Source organism: Nyctereutes procyonoides, unplaced genomic scaffold, assembly GCF_905146905.1.
Source record: "Nyctereutes procyonoides isolate TBG_1078 unplaced genomic scaffold, NYPRO_anot_genome, whole genome shotgun sequence".
In the NCBI taxonomy this organism is placed as follows: Eukaryota; Metazoa; Chordata; class Mammalia; order Carnivora; family Canidae; genus Nyctereutes; species Nyctereutes procyonoides.
This window is the reverse complement of record NW_026575133.1, coordinates 7036702-7056479: the sequence shown is the minus strand read 5'-3', so window position 1 is coordinate 7056479 and position 19778 is coordinate 7036702. Positions and strand designations below refer to the sequence as shown.

General features: G+C 41.2%; 1 protein-coding gene across 3 annotated transcripts in view; it reads left to right on the top strand.

Annotated features, from left to right (window-relative positions):
- ARMH3 (armadillo like helical domain containing 3) overlaps positions 1-19778 on the top strand; it is a 187387-nt gene that overhangs the window by 16115 nt on the left and 151494 nt on the right. For all 3 annotated transcript variants that reach the window (XR_008661181.1, XR_008661180.1, XM_055300034.1), the window contains exons 3-9: positions 2231-2287; positions 2432-2578; positions 5935-6042; positions 14074-14166; positions 14934-15008; positions 15116-15202; positions 19451-19507. Coding sequence is in view for 1 of the 3 variants with exons in the window: in XM_055300034.1 (XP_055156009.1) it covers positions 2231-2287; positions 2432-2578; positions 5935-6042; positions 14074-14166; positions 14934-15008; positions 15116-15202; positions 19451-19507 (624 nt within the window). In the remaining 2 variants the exon portion in view is untranslated. The remainder of the gene's footprint in view (positions 1-2230; positions 2288-2431; positions 2579-5934; positions 6043-14073; positions 14167-14933; positions 15009-15115; positions 15203-19450; positions 19508-19778) is intronic.

Here is a 19778-nt window from a genome sequence, read left to right as displayed (position 1 = left end):
GGTCCCATGCAAGGAGCCCGATGTGGGGCTCGATCCCGGGTCCCCAGGATCATGCCGTGGGCTGAAGGCGGTGTTAAGCCTCTGAGCCATCCGGGCTGCCCGAGTAGTCTGAATTTCATATATAGATAAAAAAATGACATTATAGAATTATGAGAGTCAAGGGGTACCTGGGTGGCACAGTCAATTAAGCATCTGACTCTTGGTTTTGGTTTATTTTTTTTTTTGTTTTGGTTTAGATATTGATCTTGGGATCGTGAGATTGAGCCTCACATCAGGCTCTGTGCTTAGCCTGGAGTCTACTTAAGATTTTCCCTCTCCCCCTCCCCTTCCTCCTGTGCTTGCTCTCTCTCTCTCTCAAAGAAATTAAAAAAAAAAAAGTGTGAGAGTCAAAGTGTGAGTGTGACCCCTCCTAGGAGAAAGGGATAGAAAAAAATCACTAAAGGAGCACCTTACGAAAAGGCCAGAAATGTTGCATCTCTGTGTTATTCTCAGTTAAAAATCCAGAAGAGATTCCTAGTATACTATTCTTATTAGATCAGGAGTTCTTGACTAATAAAGATATTAGTTCTTGGTAGTAATTTTAAAAGGTCAACTTAAGGGTGATAGTGGGTGATTGACTTACTGGTTTTATGCCATTAGCTTTCCTCTAAAGTAGGAGTTCTCTTTTTCTTATTTTGCTCTTTAGAATTTGTTTGAAAATTATTGCTAAGAAAATTTGGATTTTAGCACTGTAATTTTGTTAACATTTTTGGATCAATTTGAATTAAGGAAAGGGCATATTAGAAGCTCTGTATGGGGGCACCTGGGTGGTTCAGTAGGTTAAGTGTCTGCCTTTGGCTCCAGTCATGATCTCAGGGTCCTGGGATCAAGCCCCACATAGAGCCTCCAGCTCAGCAGGGAGCCTGCTTCTCCTTCTCCCTCCTGCTTCTGCTTTCTCCCTCACTCTCTCTCTCTCAAGTAAATAAATAAAATCTTAAAAAAAAAAAAGCTCCATACAGAGAGCTAAATGCATACAGGAGGGCAAGCAGCAGCAGTCAACACAGGATGTTGTAAAACTATGGCAGTATTACTTATGTGGTCTAGGTTCTGGCTCCTGTACCAGTGTATGTAATAACTTTGTGGATTCTCTTTCCTAAAAGGAGGATGCAAATAACATATACCATATCTGGCTTTCTGGGCTATTGTATTTCATGTATGTGAAAGGGCTTTGAAGACTGTACAGATGTGATGAGGACATATAATGTGACTGTCTTATTCAGATGGTTAGGTTCACTTCTTGCTAGTAGAGAAGATTTGAGGGAGATTCTTTGAGCCATTATTTAACTTTTGGCACAGGGAATATGTATCTATGTACAGTGTCTTTCATTTTGGGGAAAAAAACTTCTTTTTTTTTAAGATTTTATTTATTTATTCATGAAAGACACACACAGAGAGAGAGAGAGAGAGGCAGAGACACAGGCAGAGAGAGAAGCAGGCTCCATGCAGGGAGCCTGATGTGGGACTTGATCCCGGGACTCCAGGATCATGCCCTGGGCTGAAGGCAGGCGCCTAACCGCTGAGCCACCCAGGGGTCCCATTTTGGGGAAAAAACTTCTAAAATTATTGTTCCCTGTTATAATAGTATAGAATGACTAAGGATTTTCAAAGCTAATTTTGAAAGGTAAAGTTGATTATGTATAAGTGACCCTTTCAGATGTATTCTTTCTTTTTTTTTGTATTCTTTCTTTTTTTTAAGATTATTTATTTATTTGAGAGAGAGAGAGAGCAAGAGAGTGAGAGTATACAGACACACACACACACACACACACACACACACACACACACACGTGAGCTGGCGGAGGCGCAAAGAGAGAATCCCAAGCAGACTCCCGACCCAGTGCAGAACCTAAGGCAGGGCTCAATCCCACGACCCTGAGATTGACCTGGGCCGAAACCAAGAGTTGGATTTGGATGCTCAACCAGCTGAGCTGCCCAGTTGCCCTTTTTTTAAAGATTTTTTTTAAAGATCTATTTATTCATGAAAGACACACACAGAGAGAGAGGCAGAGACAGAGGCAGAGGGAGAAGCAGGCTCCATGCAGGGAGCCCGATGTGGGACTCAATCCCCAGGATCACGCCCTGGGCTGAAGGCGGCGCTAAACCGCTGAGCCATCCTGGCTGCCCTTTTAGATGTATTCTTAATGCTCGGTGTTAACTGGGGATATTGAACCTTCTTATTTTCTGGTTTCAGACAGAGGATCCCAGTAAGTGCAGTCCTCGATTTTGGGAGGAACTCTTCCTTATGAAGGTAAACCTGATGCTATCTCTGGATTTTCCTGGTAACTGAAATTGCCTTCTTATATGTTGTAGGCGCTATACTAAAGGTGCTCATGTTAAATACAATTCACTAAAACTGTTACTAAAAATAGCATCTTCACTGTTTCCTTGGTAGGTGAATTTGGAGTATCTAGAAGGCAAGCTGGAATCTCTTGATGGTGAGGAGTTAATGAAGATCAAGGATAACATTAATTGCTTATTTCAACACTGTATCCAGGCTCTGGGAGAGGAACATCCAATTCGAGTTGTCAATGCATTACAGGTACAAGATTGGGAGACTTGGGAAGTCTTGTTTTTGGAAAGGGATTGTAACACATATGTTGGGACCTGAGGAACCTAGAATTGCACTTAGGTGTGAAGAGTTTTTTTTTTTCCTTTAAATAATAAACATTTATGCCATGTTTGTTTAGGCATCTTACTGGTTAAACAAATTGACTTTCTTTTTAAAGAGATTTTATTTATTTATTATTTATTTGAGAGAGAAACACAGGGGGAGGGGTAGAGAGTGAAGTAGACTTCCAACTGAGCAGGGAGCCCAGTGCAGGGCTCGATCCCAGGAACCTGGGATCATGACCTGAGCCAAAGGCAGACACTTAACTGACTGAACCACCCAAGTGCCCCACAAATTGACCTTTATAATAGTAATCTTGTCTACTTGTATAATTTGATCTAATGCCAAGGCAGATTGACAGAATTTTTGTGATTACTTGAGGAAAAGAAGATATAGAAGGGATGCTATGAGGCAGGGATAGTTAGTCTACAGCAAAAATCAGAAGAAATTCTTAATATAGTATTTTCTCACTAGATCAGAATTTCTTTTTAAGAGTTATTTACTTATTCATGAGAGACACAGAGAGAGGCAGAGACAGGATAAGCAGTTCCAGCAAGGAGCCCAATATGGGACTTAATCCCAGGACTCTGGGATCATGCCCTGAGCCGAAGGCAGATGCTGAACTGTTGAGCCACCCAGGCGTCCATAGATCATAAGTTCTTTTTTTTTTTTTTAAATATTTTATTTATTTATTCAAAAGATACACAGAGAGAGGCAGAGACATAGGTAGAGGCAGAAGCAGGCTCCATGCAGGAAGCCCGATGTGGGACTGGATCCCGGGTCTCCAGGATCATGCCCTGAGCCAAAGGCAGATGCTCAACCGCTAAGCCACCCAGGTATTCCTAGATCAGAAGTTCTTAATATGAGGTTTCAGAGGGTCCTTGACTTCCCAAAGTTATATGTAATATTTTATGTGCATGTGTACATTTTTTCTGGAAAGAGAGTGTCAGATTTTCAAAAGGGTCTGTAACTTAGAAAACATTAAGAATCATTGTTCTTAGTGGCATGATCACTAAATAATTATTTCTTGAATGACTGTTATGTGCCAAGTCCTGGGTTGATAGGGATACATTTTAAGCTTCTTGAGAGCAAAGACTTTGGTAGTTTCATTCAGTACTTTGTTTCTAGTATATAGGACAGTGCCTGGTAAATACTCAGCACTTTATTAGAAATAATTTTTTTAAAAAGAATTTATTTATTTATGCATGAGAGAGAGATAGAGATAGAGAGAGAGAGACACAGGCAGAGGGAGAATCAGGCTCCATGCAGGGAGCCCGACGTGGGACTCAGTCCTGGGTCTCCAGGATCACGCCCTAGGCCGAAGGTGGCGCTAAACCAGTGAGGGGCGGGCTGCCCCTTAGAAGTAAATTTTTATTGAATGAATGATGGGCAAAATTTCTATAGTTTATAATCCAGTAGTTCCATTGTAGCTGAGATCAGGCTGAATAGCTAGGGCAGTGATTGACGAGCTTACACTATGAAGAATCTATGACAACATAAAAGATTTTATCAGAACTTTTGATAGATTGGGTTTAAGTTTTTAATTTATTTTTTTATTTATTTTATTTTATTTTATTTTATTTATTATTTTATTTTATTTTATTTTATTTTATTTTTAATAAATTAATTTTTATTGGTGTTCAATTTACCAACATACAGAATAACACCCAGTGCTCATCCCGTCAAGTGTCCCCTCAGTGCCCGTCACCCATTCACCCCCACCCCCCGCCCTCCTCCCCTTCCACCACCCCTAGTTCGTTTCCCAGAGTTAGGAGTCTTTATGTTCTGTTTAATTTAAATAGTTGGGTAACTCACTTCATGAGCCCCGGTTTCCTCATCTGTAGATGGTAGAAGTTGCCTCTTGAACTGATGTCCCAGAAAGAAGGACCATGTTTATCCTGTAATTGTGTTAAACTTTGACACAATAAACTCTGCATTTTGGGCATCACAGTTGTAGGGGCTCACTGAAAGCTGAAATGAAAGTTGGGAATTGTATTTCCTGTAATTGCAGTGGCTCACTGGGGAGGGGGCATGGACAGTAAACTGCTTTTAGTTCAGTGAAAATAAATAGACATTAAGCCACTCGGTGACCCATAAAAATATAGTACATTATTATAATGGCTGAGACTTGTAGAGCTTTTACAAAGTTTTAGGCACTACTCTTGGAGCATTAACAAAGTTGGACTATTTCAAGTGCTTTACAGTGTTAATTCACATAGTTCTCACCACATCCCTATGAGATGGATGCTATTATTGTCATTTCCATTTGATGGATGAAAAAACTGAGGCACTGAGAAGTTAACTAATTTGTCCAGGTTTACACACCTAGTCAGTAGTAGATGGGGATAGTAAAGAATTTAAGTTTTGAAGCAACTGATTGTTACCATATGACTGAAATAACTTTTGTAATATTAAAAAGTACTAAAAATTATAAGTTATACTGTAAATACTAGAGTTAATTTTAAATAAAGGAAAGCTCCACCAATCCATGACTCAAATTTAAAAACTATTTTTATTTTTGAATTCACCTTCCAGTCTTTGCAGTGCAATTTTTAAAAAGAGGATGATGGCCAAAAAACAGCAAAAAAAAAAAAAAAAAAAAAAAAAAAAAAAAAAAAAAAAGATCAGCAAAAGAAAGAGAATGACAACAGTTTCGATTGCTGTTCCTCATTTATTTATTTATTTATTTATTTATTTATTTTTAAAATTTTTTATTTTTTTATTTATTTATGATAGTCACACACAGAGAGAGAGAGGCAGAGACACAGGCAGAGGGAGAAGCAGGCTCCATGCACCGGGAGCCTGACGTGGGACTCGATCCCGGGTCTCCAGGATTGCGCCCTGGGCCAAAGGCAGGCGCCAAACCGCTGCGCCACCCAGGGATCCCTATTTTTTATTTTTTATTTTTTTCCTCTTTTATTTTTTTTAAGATTTTATTTATTCTTGACAGAGAGAGAGAGAGGGAGGGAGGGAGAGAGAGACAGGCAGGGGGAGAAGCAGGCTTTGTGGGGGGAGCCTGACGTGGGACTCGATCCCTGGTCCCCAGGATCACACCCTGGGCTGAAGGCAGCGCTAAACTGCTGGGCCACCGGGCTGCTCCTCTTAATTTCTGGATTTTGCACATAGTAGGACTCAGACTGTTTTGGAGTGGAGAGTGATAGAGCAATTGAATGTCAGCTGTGTAAGGAGGAGGTTCTTAGGTTGCAGGGTGAGGCGACAGATCAAGTGCCCTTCATGTTTTGAGATTTCCTCTTTTTTTACAAAAGAATTCTTTCTCATCTCTGCAGACCTTATGTGCACTCATTCGAGGAGTCCATCAAAAGAATAAGTCTACCTCTGGTTTTGACATTATCAACATGCTGATGGGCTTTGACAAGGCAGAGTTTTGCATGAAGGTGAGGCATAAGTTGCAGATGTGCCTGTGAATGGCTGCTTCTGACAGCTGTTCATGGATACCATCTGCAGACAGTTAATGTACTAGAAGATTTGTGCTCAGGTAAATATGAATGGTTGAATTTGTTCTTGAATTTGAATATTTTTGTTTTACAGATTTGGTTTGTCTGAATAAAGGAAAAGTTGAAAATCAGATTTGAATTGAAGTATCCTTCCCTTGCAGGATAAAGACCAGGATAAAGACTTAGCAGTTTATTTTATGACTTAGATCATGTGCTCATATATTCTTAAAAACACTTATGAACTCAAATAAAATATAACAAGGATAATATAATATACGAGGGTAACTTTTCTAAACTTAAGGTTTTTTGTTTTTGTTTTGTTTTAAGATTTTATTTATTCATTTGAGAGAGACACAGAGAGAATGAACAGGGGGGAAAGGGAGAGGGAGAAGCAGACTCCCCGCTGAGCAGGGAGCTCGACATGGGGCTCAATCCTGGGATCCTGAGGTCATGACTTGAGCCGAAGGCAGACACTCAACTGACTGAGCTGGACAGGCACCCCTAAACTTAACTTTTCTTATTTAACACAATGACTTTATCAGAATTTTTATTTCTACTATTTGACACTTTTTAAAAAGAACAGGTTTATTGAGAGATAATTCATATATGCAGTTCACCCCCTTTTTCTAAAAAATATTTTATTTATTTATTCATGAGAGACACAGAGAGAGAGGCAGAGACACAGGCAGAGAGAGGAGAAGCAGGTTCCATGCAGGGAGCCCGATGTGGGACTTGATTCCAAGACTCCAGGATCATGCCCTGAGCCAAAGGCAAGGACGCTCAACCACTGAACCACCCAGGTGTCCCGCAGTTCACCCTTTTAAAGTGTAATCATTCAGTGGGTTTCTTTTTGTTTTTTTTTTTTCTTAAGATTTTATTTATTTACAATTAAAATTCTTTTTAAAGATTTTATTCATTCATGAGAGACACAGAGAGAAAGAGGCAGAGACACAGGCAGAGGGAGAAACTCCCTCCATGCAGGGAGCCCGATTCAGGACTCGATCCTGGGACTCTGGGATCACACCCTGGGCTGAAGGCAGGCGCTAAACTGCTGAGCCACCCAGGGGTCCCTATTTTTATTTTTTAAAGATTTTATTTATTTATTCACAAGAGGCAGAGACACAGGCAGAGAGAGGAGAAGCAGGGTCCATGCAGGGAGCCCAATATGGGACTTGATCTTGGAACTCCAGGATCACTCCCTAAGCTGAGGCAGATGCTTAACTGCGGAGCCACCCAGGTGACCCAAGATTTTAAGTAATCTCTATACCCAGTGTGGGGCTTAAACTCACAACCCTGAGATCAAGAGTCTCATGCTCCACTGACTGAGCTAGCCAGGCACCCTGATTCAGTGGTTTTTAGTATATTCATGGAATTGTACAACCATCACCACTGTTAATTTTGGAACATTTTTATCACTCTAAAAACATGTACCCATTAGCAGTCATTCCCCATTCCCCCTTCTTTCCAGCACCTGGCAACCATTAAGTTGCTTTATGTTTTTCTTGGTTTACCTATACTGGACATCTCATATAAATGGAATTGTATGTGGTCTTCTGTGTCTGGCTTCTTGCACTTAGCATGATGTTTTCAATTCATCCATGTTATAGCATATATCAGTACTTCATTCCCTTTTTTACTGATTAATATTTCATTGTATGAATGCACTGCATCATTTTATTTATTTTTAAAAGATTTCATTTATTTATTGAGAGAGAATGAGCGAGAGAGGGAGAGAGAGAGAGAAAACACAAACAAAGGGGCAGAGAGAGAGGGAGAAGCAGTCTCCCTGCTGATCAGGGAGCCCAACATGGGGCTTGATCCTGGGGTTCCAGGATTATGACCATAGCCGAAGGCAGATGCTCAACTTACTGAGCCACCCAGGTGCCCCTATACCACATCATTTTATTCATTCATCAGTTAATAGATATGTGGGATATTTCAGCATTCTGGCTTTTATAAATAATGCTGCTGTGAAGATTCATGAACAAGTTTTTGTGTGGATGTAAGTTTTCAGTTCTCTTAGGAATGTACTTAGGAAGAAAATTGCTGGGTCATATAGTAACTCTATGTTTAACATTTCAAGGAACTTCCAAACTGTTTTCCAAAGTTGCTATACCATTTTACATTGCCATCAGCAACATATAAGGGTCTTTCTAATTTTTTCACATCTTCGTCAACAGTTGCTTTTGTCGATCTTTAATATATATATTTTTGGAGAAATGTCTATTCACATCCTTTTCCCATTTCTAGATTGAGTTATTTGTCTTTTTATTGTTGAGTTGTAAGAATTCTTTATATATTTTGGATATAAGTCCCTTACTAGATATCTGATTTATAGTGTTTGACATTATCTTGAATGAAGGTTATTTATAATATGAACTTTGAAGAATTCATCTTCTGTCACTCACTAAATTTAAAATAATCTATTTGACAAAGAAGCCTTGTAGTGATGAGGTTTTTTTTTTTTTTTTTTTTTTTTTTTTTTTTATAAATTAATTTTTATTGGTGTTCAATTTACCAACATACAGAATAACACCCAGTGCTCATCCCATCAAGTGTCCCCCTCAGTGCCCGTCACCCATTCACCCCCACCCCCCGCCCTCCTCCCCCTCCACCACCCCTAGTTCATTTCCCAGAGTTAGAAGCCTTTATGTTCTGTCTCCCTTTCTGATATTTCTCACACATTTCTTCTCCCTTCCCTTATATTCCCTTTCGCTATTATTCCTATTCCCCAAATGAATGAGAACATACACTGTTTGTCCTTCTCCGGTTACTGTGGCCAAGTTCAAAAAGGGTGTTGCCTGAGTTCTTCTCTGGGATTTTGATGGAATCTTGTCTCACATTTAGATCTTTCATCTATTTTGAGTTTATCTTTGTGTATGGTGCAAGAGAGTGGTCCAGTTTCATTCTTCTGCATGTGGATGTCCAATTTTCCCAGCACCATTTATTGAAGAGACTGTCTTTCTTCTAGTGGATCGTCTTTCCTCCTTTATCGTATATTAGTTGAGCATAAAGTTCAGGGTCCACTTCTGGGTTCTCTGTTCTGTTCCATTGATCTATATGTCTGTTTTTGTGCCAGTACCACACTGTCTTGATGAACACAGCTTTGTAGTACAACCTGAAATCTGGCATTGTGATGCCCCCAGATATGGTTTTCTTTTTTTAAAATTCCCCTGGCTGTTTGGGGTCTTTTCTGATTCCACACGAATCTTAAAATAATTTGTTCTAAGTCTCTGAAGAAAGTCCATGGTACTCTGCGCCTTTTGATGGGGTCATTAAGCCCATTCACGTTCAGAGTTACTATTGACAGATATGAGTTTAGTGTCATCATGATATCTATTTAGTCCTTGTTTTTGTGGATTGTTCCACTGACCTTCTTCTTAAAGGGGAGTTTTAAGAGTCCCCCTTAAAATTTCTTGCAGAGCTGGTTTGGAGGTCACATATTCTTTCAGTTCCTGCCTGTCTTGGAAGCTCTTTATCTCTCCTTCCATTTTGAATGAGAGCCTTGCTGGATAAAGTATTCTTGGTTGCATGTTCTTCTCATTTAGGACCCTGAATATATCCTGCCAGCCCTTTCTGGCCTGCCAGGTCTCTGTGGAGAGGTCTGCTGTTACCCTAATATTCCTCCCCATGAAAGTCAGGGACTTCTTGTCTCTTGCTGCTTTAAGGATCTTCTCTTTATCTTTGGAATTTGCAAGCTTCACTATTAGATGTCGAGGTGTTGAACGGTTTTTATTGATTTTAGGGGGGGATCTCTCTATTTCCTGGATCTGAATGCCTGTTTCCCTTCCCAGATTGGGAAAGTTTTCAGCTAGGATTTGTTCAAATACATATTCTGGCCCTCTGTCCCTTTCGGCGCCCTCGGGAACCCCAATTAAACGTAGGTTTTTCTTCCTTAGAGTGTCATTTATTTGCCTTAATCTGTCTTCGTGGTTCTTTAATTGTTTATCTCTTTTTTCCTCAGTTTCCCTCTTTGCCATTAACTTGTCTTCTATGTCACTCACTCGTTCTTCCACCTCGTTAACCCTCGTCGTTAGGACTTCTAGTTTGGATTGCATCTCATTCAGTTGATTTTTAATTTCTGCCTGATTGGATCTAAATTCTGCAGTCATGAAGTCTCGTGAGGCCTTAATGCTTTTTTCTAGAGCCACCAGTAGCTGTAGAATAGTGCTTCTGAATTGGCTTTCTGACATTGAAGTGTAATCCAGATTTTGTAACTCTGTGGGAGAGAGGGCTGTTTCTGATTCTTTCTTTTGAAGTGAGGTTTTCCTTCTAGTCATTTTGCTCAGTGCAGAGTGGCCAAAAACAAGTTGTATTGGAACACGGGGGAGTATCACTGGTCCGTCCAGCTGGTCTTCTGGGGGAGGGGCCTGCTGTGCTGATTTTCAGGTGTTAGCACTTGGGGGAGCTGCTCTGCCCCTGCCTGCTGCCGGGCTCAGCGGGGGTTGTTTACCCCGCCAGGCCCCAGGAGGAACAGCAGCAGTTGCTACGGCAACTCTGGAAGCCTGGATTCAGCCTCCGCAGGAACTACGGGGCTCGGGGCTCTCGGCTCTCCGTCCGCAGGGCCTGGAGGCTCCGGGGCGGGGCCGCTGATCTGCTCAGCTCGGGGCAGGAGCGTCCTCGCTGTCCTGGGCCCTCCCGGCCTCTGCCTGTCCCGGGGGAGGCCGGATCCTGGGCTGTGTCCCGGCGCCCTGTGCTCCGGGGCCTGCGCTGGTGGATTCGCGCTCCCGCCCTGCAGCCCCTCCGCGGAGCCGCTCCCGAGCCCTCCGAGCTGCTCCGGTCGGTCCCGCCGTGCGTCGCTGCAGCCCTTAGGGAGCTCGGAGCACGTCCCCGGGGCGCAGGTGTCTGTTAGTGTCCCCGGGAGCCCGAGGGCATCCCCGCCCTCCTGGGTCCTGCTCCAACTCCCTGCGAGCCCCTTTCCGCCCGCCCGGGAAGGTTGGTGCAGCTCCTGCTCCTCCGGGACGGGGCTCTCCTGTCCTGGGGACACTCGCCCCGGCCTCAGCCCGGCTCCTCGCGGGGCCCCTCCCCCTCGGAGGCCTTTTGTTTCTTTATTTCTTTTCCCCCCGTCTTCCTACCTTGATAGAAGTGCGAACTTTTCTCACTGTAGCATTCCAGCTGGTCTCTCTTTACATCTCAGGCCGAATTCGTAAATTTTCAGGATGGTTTGAAGGTTATCTAGGTAATTTGGTGGGGACAGGTGATTTGGGGACCCTGCTCTTCCGCCATCTTGCCCCTCCCCGAGGTTTTTTTTTTTTTAAGTTATGAATGTACAGTTCTAAATACATGAAGACTTAGTACCTGGAGTTAGTTTTTTTTTTTTTTAAGATTTTATTTATTTTTTCATGAGAGACACACAGAGAGAGGCAGAGACATAGGAGGGAGAAGCAGGCTCCTTGTAGGGAGCCTGATGTGGGACTCGATCCTGGGATGAGATCACGCCCTGAGCCAAAGGCAGATGCTCAACTGCTGAGCCACCCAGGCGTCCCAAGGAGTTAGTTATTAATTCTCTCCTATAGAGCTCCCATATACACACGTATATACGCATGTACATACATATATATATATAGATACAGTGGTAAAATCCCAGATCTCACTCATTCTCATAGTTCTCACTATTGCCTATATGCTGCTGATTACTAAGTCTCTATTTTTAGCTTTAACATCCTGTCGTGAGACTCAGAGTTGTATACTCTAACCAGTTGCTGAAGATACCCACTCACACATCCCTAAAGTACCTCTTGCCTGACATCTACAAAATGTTTTCCCTTCATCTTTTTTTTTTCATTCATTCCCCATCAGAATGGGCTCATCTGTTGTCTCAGTCACGCAGACCAAAAACTTGGAACTCTTTCCCCTTATCTTTCATATCCAGATAATCACCAAGATCAGCTAATTTTGCCTCAGTTCATATTTCTCATACCTGTTTTTCCTTTTTTCCTCTACTGCCAATGTTCCCATTATCTCTTACCTGAACTATTGCAGTGATGCCTTCATTCATTCTTTTGACAAATGTTGGTTAGGCTCTGCTGTGCCGGGCATTGGGGATATAAAGGCAAATAAGACATGGCAACTTGCTCAGAAAATAGGTAGATTAGTCCTCATTTGTCTCCTTCCCTTCAGGCTTACCATCTTTAAATCTGTCATCCACACTGATACCACAGTAATATATCTTACACTCAAATCTTTCTTGCTTAAAACCCTTCATTAGTTTCCCTTCACTAACAGGATAAAGACACCTCCCTAGGTAGCCTTGTACAGCTTTCATGATCAGCTCCCTGTTTATTCTCCAGTCTCCTCTCTTACCACTGTGCCTCACTCTGTACTTCCATAATAATAAGCTACTTTTTTTTAAGGTTTTATGTATTTATTCATGAGAGGCAAAGAGAGAGAGAGGCAGAGACACAGGCAGAGGGAGAAACAGGCTCCATGCAGGAAGCCCAATGTGGGACTTGATTCTGGGTCTCCAGGATCACACCCTGAGCTGAAGGCAGTGCTAAACCGCTAAGCCACCCGGGCTGCCCATAATAAACTACTTGTATTCCAACTCCACACCCAGTTCCATGTAGTTCCTCATGTGTCATTGAGCATGCTATTGCCTGTCTAGAATTCTTTTCTTACTCAAGTTTTAATTCCTACTGATTTTTCAAAATATAACCCAACCCTGAGGAGTCCTGGAATACTCAGGACTGAGCCTGGGTTGCTCAGTGGTTGAGCATCTGCCTTTGGCTCAGGTTGTGATCCCGGGGTCCAGGGATGGAGTCCCGCATCAGGATCCTCGTGGGGAGCCTGCTTCTCCCTCTGCCTATGTCTCTGCCTTTCTCATAAATAAATAAAATATTAAAAAAAATAATTCCTCTTCTCTATGTATATTTCTATCATAGTAACCATTAAGTTAAAACTATTTGCTTATTTTTCTCTTCCAGTAGACTAAAAATGCCTTGAGAGCAAGGGTCATTTTTTTCTTGAATTCTTTAAAAGCACAATGTTTAGCACAGAGTAGGCCCTCACTATGTGTTTGTTGAAATAGCTTATTTTGAAGCTTCATTGAGCTTCCAGCATGCTAAATCCTATTCTTCATTCATTCTCCTCCATTAAATGTAAAATATTTCTTTTCTTGTTCTTCTGCTATAGTATGTGAGGGTTTCATCTTTTGATTAGTTTGGGTCTGACATCTTATTGTTAGTACAAGTGATATACTCCAATCACATTTTCTAGTGGAATAGGCCAGAGTGGAAATAGCTAGCTTGGTAGGTAGCATATATGACCTGTGATAGCTGGTAGTGGTATTGTGTCTTTGTTGTTTGTTTAGTGTGCTGCATCAAAGTAGATATACTTTACCTACAATTATTTAATCATTATTAATCTTTAACTTAACCACTTATTTTTCTTAATTTAATTGACTTAATTTTATTTAATTAGTTTATTTTCTTTATTCAACCATTAGCCTTTTATTTTTAAATTTATTATTTTTAAAATTTTTACTTATTTATTCATGAGAGACACACACGGAGAGAGGCAGAGACATAGGCAGAGGGAGAAGCAGGCTTCATGCAGGAAGCCTGATGTGGGACTTGATCCTAGGACTCTGGGATCATGCCCTGAGCCAAAGGCAGATGCTCAACCCCTGAGCAACCCAGGCATCCCTATCATTAGCCTTTTAACAATTTACCTCATTCTAATCTAAAAGTTTATATGAGGATGAGAGACTGAAAATACTTATTTGGTAAAGTAGTGAATTCTTCATTGTTCTGTGCAGTTGTTCTAAAGCATTTTTCCCCAAGTAGCTATACTTTGAAGTCTTCCTTTTCTGTGTCTAATCATGCAAGGCCTAGACCTATGGGGACGATATAGTTGCTTCATTGTATATTATACATGTGCCCCTGTGTTATATAACCCAGAGTTGGACAGAGACACAGTAGAGATATTTGGTATATTTGGTATATTTTAATACTTAACGGATCTCTTTCTCAGAACTTGATGGAGAGTTTGGATTCATTGCTTTGTGCAGAAGGTTCTGAAAGTCTGAAGAGTTTATGTCTGAAACTTCTCCTTTGCTTAGTGACTGTAAGTGACCCATCTATATGTTTCTCTATCAAGGGTATTATCAACAGCAGGGGCAAACTTATCTGAATACTTGAGCCTAGAGTTAGAAAGGAAAAGAGAAAAAAAATCTCTGCTGGGGCATCATATCACTCCATTGCATATGAATGTATACAAGGAAGTGAGTTGAATGGGCTTTCACTTCCTGGAAGCTGCTCTTTGGAGCAACTGCTGGCATTTTTAGCCTGCAGGATACTTGATATTTATTACTTTAGAGGTACCACTCTTGGAGATTTCTTGTCTTCTGGATCATCACAGATTTCCTCTTCTTACTAGGTCTTATTTGGAAACAGTTTTTGTGACTCTGAATATTTTCATTTGTTCTGATTTTGATATAACTGGAAGCTGACCTATACTGTTTAGTGGGAGAAGAGTGGGGGGTGTTGTTCATTTACTTCAGGTGGTTCTCTTTCCCTGCCATTACTCAGAGATTTCTGTATCTTAAACTTCTTTCTCTGGGTTTGAAAATGAAACCCAAGAAACTGTTAAGTAAATGCTTACGTGAGGGTGTGAGAGAAATTCAGAGATTTGGGAAGTTTAGTTTGCTAACTTCTTACTTGTCTTGTGTCTGCCTACTCAGGCTCTGGTAGCTTCAGGGTTGCTTATTAAAGGTATACTAAGTAGTAGTATGTTTTAACATTTCTGATTCTCTTCGATGGTAGGGGTGGAGATATATTTGAGATAGCAGAGTGCCTCACTGTAGACTTTAAAAACCCTTTTATTGCATTCAGGTGACAGATAACATCAGCCAGAACACTATCCTAGAGTATGTAATGATCAACAGTATATTTGAAGCAATTTTACAGGTAGGTCACCTCTTTCTCTTTTGGATAAACCATGTCCTTAAATCTTCTCTGTCTGCATTCCTAGGAATTAGGAATTGGCACTCATGTACTTCTGGTTTATGTTACAGATACTGTCTCATCCCCCAAGTCGCAGGGAGCATGGGTATGATGCTGTTGTCCTCTTGGCTTTGTTGGTGAACTATAGGAAATATGAGGTAAGTGGGCCCCTTAATGGACAGGTCTAATCTTTCTATAATTTTCCTAAATGTCACCACTCCTAGGGCACTTTGTTATTTTGTTTAATGTAGAAGACGTGTTCTTAGTAAACGGTATATAGATTACTTTTAACCAGATTCTAAAACTTCTATATTAAATGCATGGGGCAGAGGATATGGTCATTTAGAGGAATCCTGTGGTGCAACTTCTAATTAAGTAGGTAACTATCCCTTAATATAGTAGTTCCCAAACCTAGCTTATTAAAATCACTAGGACCTTTTCAAGAAGAAAAAAAACTTCTGGGCTTTACTCTTGATACACTGAGTGGGAACTGGGAATCCGGTTTTGTTTTTTTCTTTTTAATTCCCCTGTTGGGTATGATGATTAGCCAGAATTGGGAACCACTGACCTAATGCATCTGTTTTGAAAGATTGGAATTTTGTATATTGGATTTCCATGATGCGATCCACTTGTGTAAGTACCACTATTGGTCTGGGAACTCTTTCTGATTTATTTATTTTTTATTTTTTTTAAAGATTTTATTTATTTATTCATGAGATACAGAGAGAGGCAGAGACACAGGCAGAGGGAGAAGCAGGCTCCATGCAGGGAGCCCGATGTGGGAATTAATCCTGGGACTCCAGGATCAAGCCTTGGGCCAAAGGCAGGTGCTAAACCGCTGAGCCACCCAGGGATCCCCTCTTTCTGATTTATTATTATTATTATTTTTTAAAGATTTTATTTATTCATTCATAGAGACAGAGAGAGGCAGAGACACAGGCAGAGGGAGAAACAGGCATCATACAGAGAGCCTGACATGGGACTCGATCCAGGGTCTCCAGGATCACGCCCTGGGCTGCAGGCGGCGCTAAACCGCTGCGGCACCAGGGCTGCCCCCTCTTTCTGATTTAAATGGAAAATTGAAGACAGAGCCTTACCCCTGTCAATTCTAGTGTTCTCTTTGTTCCCAAATTAATCAGGGAAAGATTTATAGGTTTTGGAGATGAAGAGCAGAGCTCAGAGACTTATACTTGGTTTCATGCCTCTGTGTGATTCTTCTCAAAAGGCAGAATGTACAGAAAAGGAATGCCCTTAGGGAAGACCAGGGGCCTCATTGGGGCCTATTTGGAGGAATAGGGAACATTTGGGACTGAGTGCTGGACACTACGAATACTTTACTGAACCCAGAAGTCAGGAGCTGCATTGAGACAACCTGACTTTCTTCACTTAGCATGTAGCAATGCTATGAGAAATGGGCTGGCTGGAGGGAGGCTTTTCAGTTCTGAGCTTCTGGATCTTCACTTTTTTTTCTTTTTTAAAGATTTTTTTATATTTAAGTAATCTCTACACCCAACATGGGGCTCAGACTCACAACCTCAAGATCAAGAGTTACATGCTTCACTGACTGAGCCAGCCGGGTACCCCCACTTTGTGATTTTGGAGATGGTTCCTAGTGAGGTTGAGAGTGATGGGTAACACAAAGCCTAGAGTCTATTCTAGGCTTTAAGGAGAATACAGTAGAGGGGAGGCTGTGAGAAATATTTAAAAAGGGATTGGCATATGTAGAGCAAAGTTAATGTGTTATAATTCCCAGGAGCTGATTGCTTTCATTGTAGTAGAGGAACTGACAAATGGTGTGTAGAGTGATTAATAAATATGTAATTTATCACCAACACTTGTTTTACTGGTGAACTGAAGGGGTTGACATGTTAGCCATTTTGATCTCTGTCATGTGTAATATAGCCTCTGAGGCCTTATTACAACAGCAACAAAAACAGCTGAGGAAAAATGCTGAAGATAGTTAATGGAAGTTGAGTTATATGTGATAGGAAAGTGTCATCATCAGTAATGAGTGTTTTCAGAACATTCTGCTGGTTGCAGGCTACTCAGAGGCAATGGCTTGGCTTCTCTAAATGTGAACTGAACCCTGGCTCAGCCCAGTAGGGCTCTCTGAAATGTCAGCCTGAAAAATTGGATATGGCCAAGGAACTAGAGAAAATCATATTTCTGGAGCAAGGTATGCATCTCCAGTCTGTCAGAAGCCACGGGAGAATTAATATAGTAGTCAAGGGCAAGCAGGCGGGCATAATTTATCTCGGCTTTGCAGCTTTTGATATAAGTCACTCACCAGAAACCATTAAGGAAGCCTAGTGACCATGGAGCAGGAAGGTTTTTGACAGGAACGTGAGGAATTCCAGATGAACATAGCAAAACCAAAAGCTGGTGAAATTTTATGCAAACTAGTATGAGAGGGTGTATGCTGGGCAGAATAGCATTCTAGCTCCCACCACAATCTATCCCATGATGGATGGGGAAAGTTGTAATCTTTCTAGTGAGGTGCGAAGGTGCCAGAGAGGCTGAGTGCCCCCCTAATCACAGGGAAGGCAAGTAAGGTGTTGAACTTAAAAGAGTGGAAGTGATAGAAAAGATCGTTTTCTTTTTCTTTTCTTTTTTTTTTTTTTTTTTTGACTAAAGAGCTTTCTTCAAATGTAATAAAAATGTTAATGGAGAAAATATATAGCTACCAATCATTGAGCCCTTACTGTCTGTCAGATACTATGCTAAGGATTTTATTTTTATTCATTTGATAGAACACAAGCAGGGGGAGCTGCAGGCAGAGGGAACCTGATGTGGGGCTCCATCCCAGGGCCCTAGGATCATGACCCGAACTCAAGGCAGATACTTAACTGAGCTACCCTGGCGTTCCTGTGCTAAGGATTTTATATGTCTTACTTCATTTAAGTCTCAAGAAACCCCAAAAAGAAAATATCCCCATTTTACACATGAGGAAGTTGAACTTAGGTTAATAAATATGCCTATCTTGTCACAATTAGTAAGTAGAGGGGCTAGAACTTGCTTTTAGCCACCTTCCCCTTTTCCTCAAAGGTTCTAAAGCACAGACTGTTCTTATTAATCAGATAATCCTCATTATTACCTAAAACAGTGGACTTTTGGGAAGGTGAGTAATAAGGACTTAAAAAAATTATACCAAGAAACAGTGGCCTGCTCCTTCTGTTGTTGTTCTCTTCATCATGACATCTCCAGGTCAGTCTACTGTTGATTTTTTTTTCTAAGGATCCACTTTCATTGGATCTTGTCTGTTACATCAGCAGGATATAACTGCTGGTTATAAGAAGCAGTGTGGAGAGCCTTCCTCTGTCAGATCAAGTGACAAACAGAGTGGGTTTTACTCCTTGGATTGTGTTGTAGAAAACCTTATAAACACTTGGGCTGTTAAGAAAGCAAAGTTGTCTCTTTTTCTACTCCCAGTTGATATTCAAAAGTTACCCTCAGAAGCTTGATTAAATAAGGTCTGTGGGGGGGGGGGGGGTTCTTAGTCTCAGTAATGAGTTTTCTTGGTTGCTGTAAAAACTACCAATATTGTTCCTTGCTTCCCTTGGGTTAGAATTGGTGCCTGAACTAGATGAGGTCTTTCCTCATATCACATTTATGGGATATTTTCAAGGTGAGTAGGTCATTGCTTCTCATCCCACTGCTAGGAGATGGCCCAGCTGCTTAATGAGTTTAAATATATGTCCATTTCCATATGCTGCCCAGCTGAGAGTGGGTCTGGAAAAACTCAAGAAATCTTCCAATGCTGTAAGTGATAGGATCATCATTAAATCCCAGTGTTCTGACCAGATTGTAGTTTGGGTAATTACATCCTTTTTTTCAGTTCCCTTGCAGTGTTATTTGGGTATTGGATCCATAAATGGCCTCTCTGGCTGTTAAGCAGCTGCCACTTTCCACCCCCAAGGTGGCTTTGTTCTATGGGTGGGTGAATCAGTCCTTGCATATAGTTTGTGGAATGGTTAAGGAACCTTTGGGATGAGACTGTAAGTTAGCAACTTATAAATTTGTGCCTTATGGCAAAGAAACTTTTATGTTCCCCCCAAGACTGCTGTCCCTGTGGACTCAGATTATTGGCAGGATAGGACAAAGTGAGTTTTGTGGAGTGTTCACTTCTTAGAAATAAATGGAAAGATGGGAGAAGTAGCAGACACAGGCCTGGGCTGATACAGCCTAGAGGAAAATGGAGGTAGAACAGAACTGGAGTGTGTGTGTGTTTGGTGATTGAGAGATTTACTGGAAATGGAGGGAGTTACTAGGCAGGATGGGTTGGATGTGGGGATTAGGAGCATCACCTCAGAGAGAGGGTCTTCTAGAAGCATTTTTGTTACAACTTTTTAAAATAGCTTATAGTTTCTTAACTAAGTCACACTTACCTTGAGTCTCTTGTTGAACAGTCTGTGAATCCTTATATTGTGAAGCTGTCTATCGTGGATGATGAAGCTACACTTAATGTGAGTATATAGATCCTTGTGTATTGTTTTGATTGCTGACTTGTTTTAATTACTGGCCTTTCAGTGGATATTTAAGAACAGAGAGCAGAGAGCTATTGTATTAATTTCATCTGACTATAAAGAGGGAATTGATATTTTGTTTGACTATCATTGTGACCGCCTTGTTGTCTTTTATCTTCTTGTCATGGAAGGAAGGTTTGAGGGGACATTTGTTGTTTAATCATGATGAAATGTTTGGTTATATTTCGTATTATAGTGTGCTGAGGTTGAT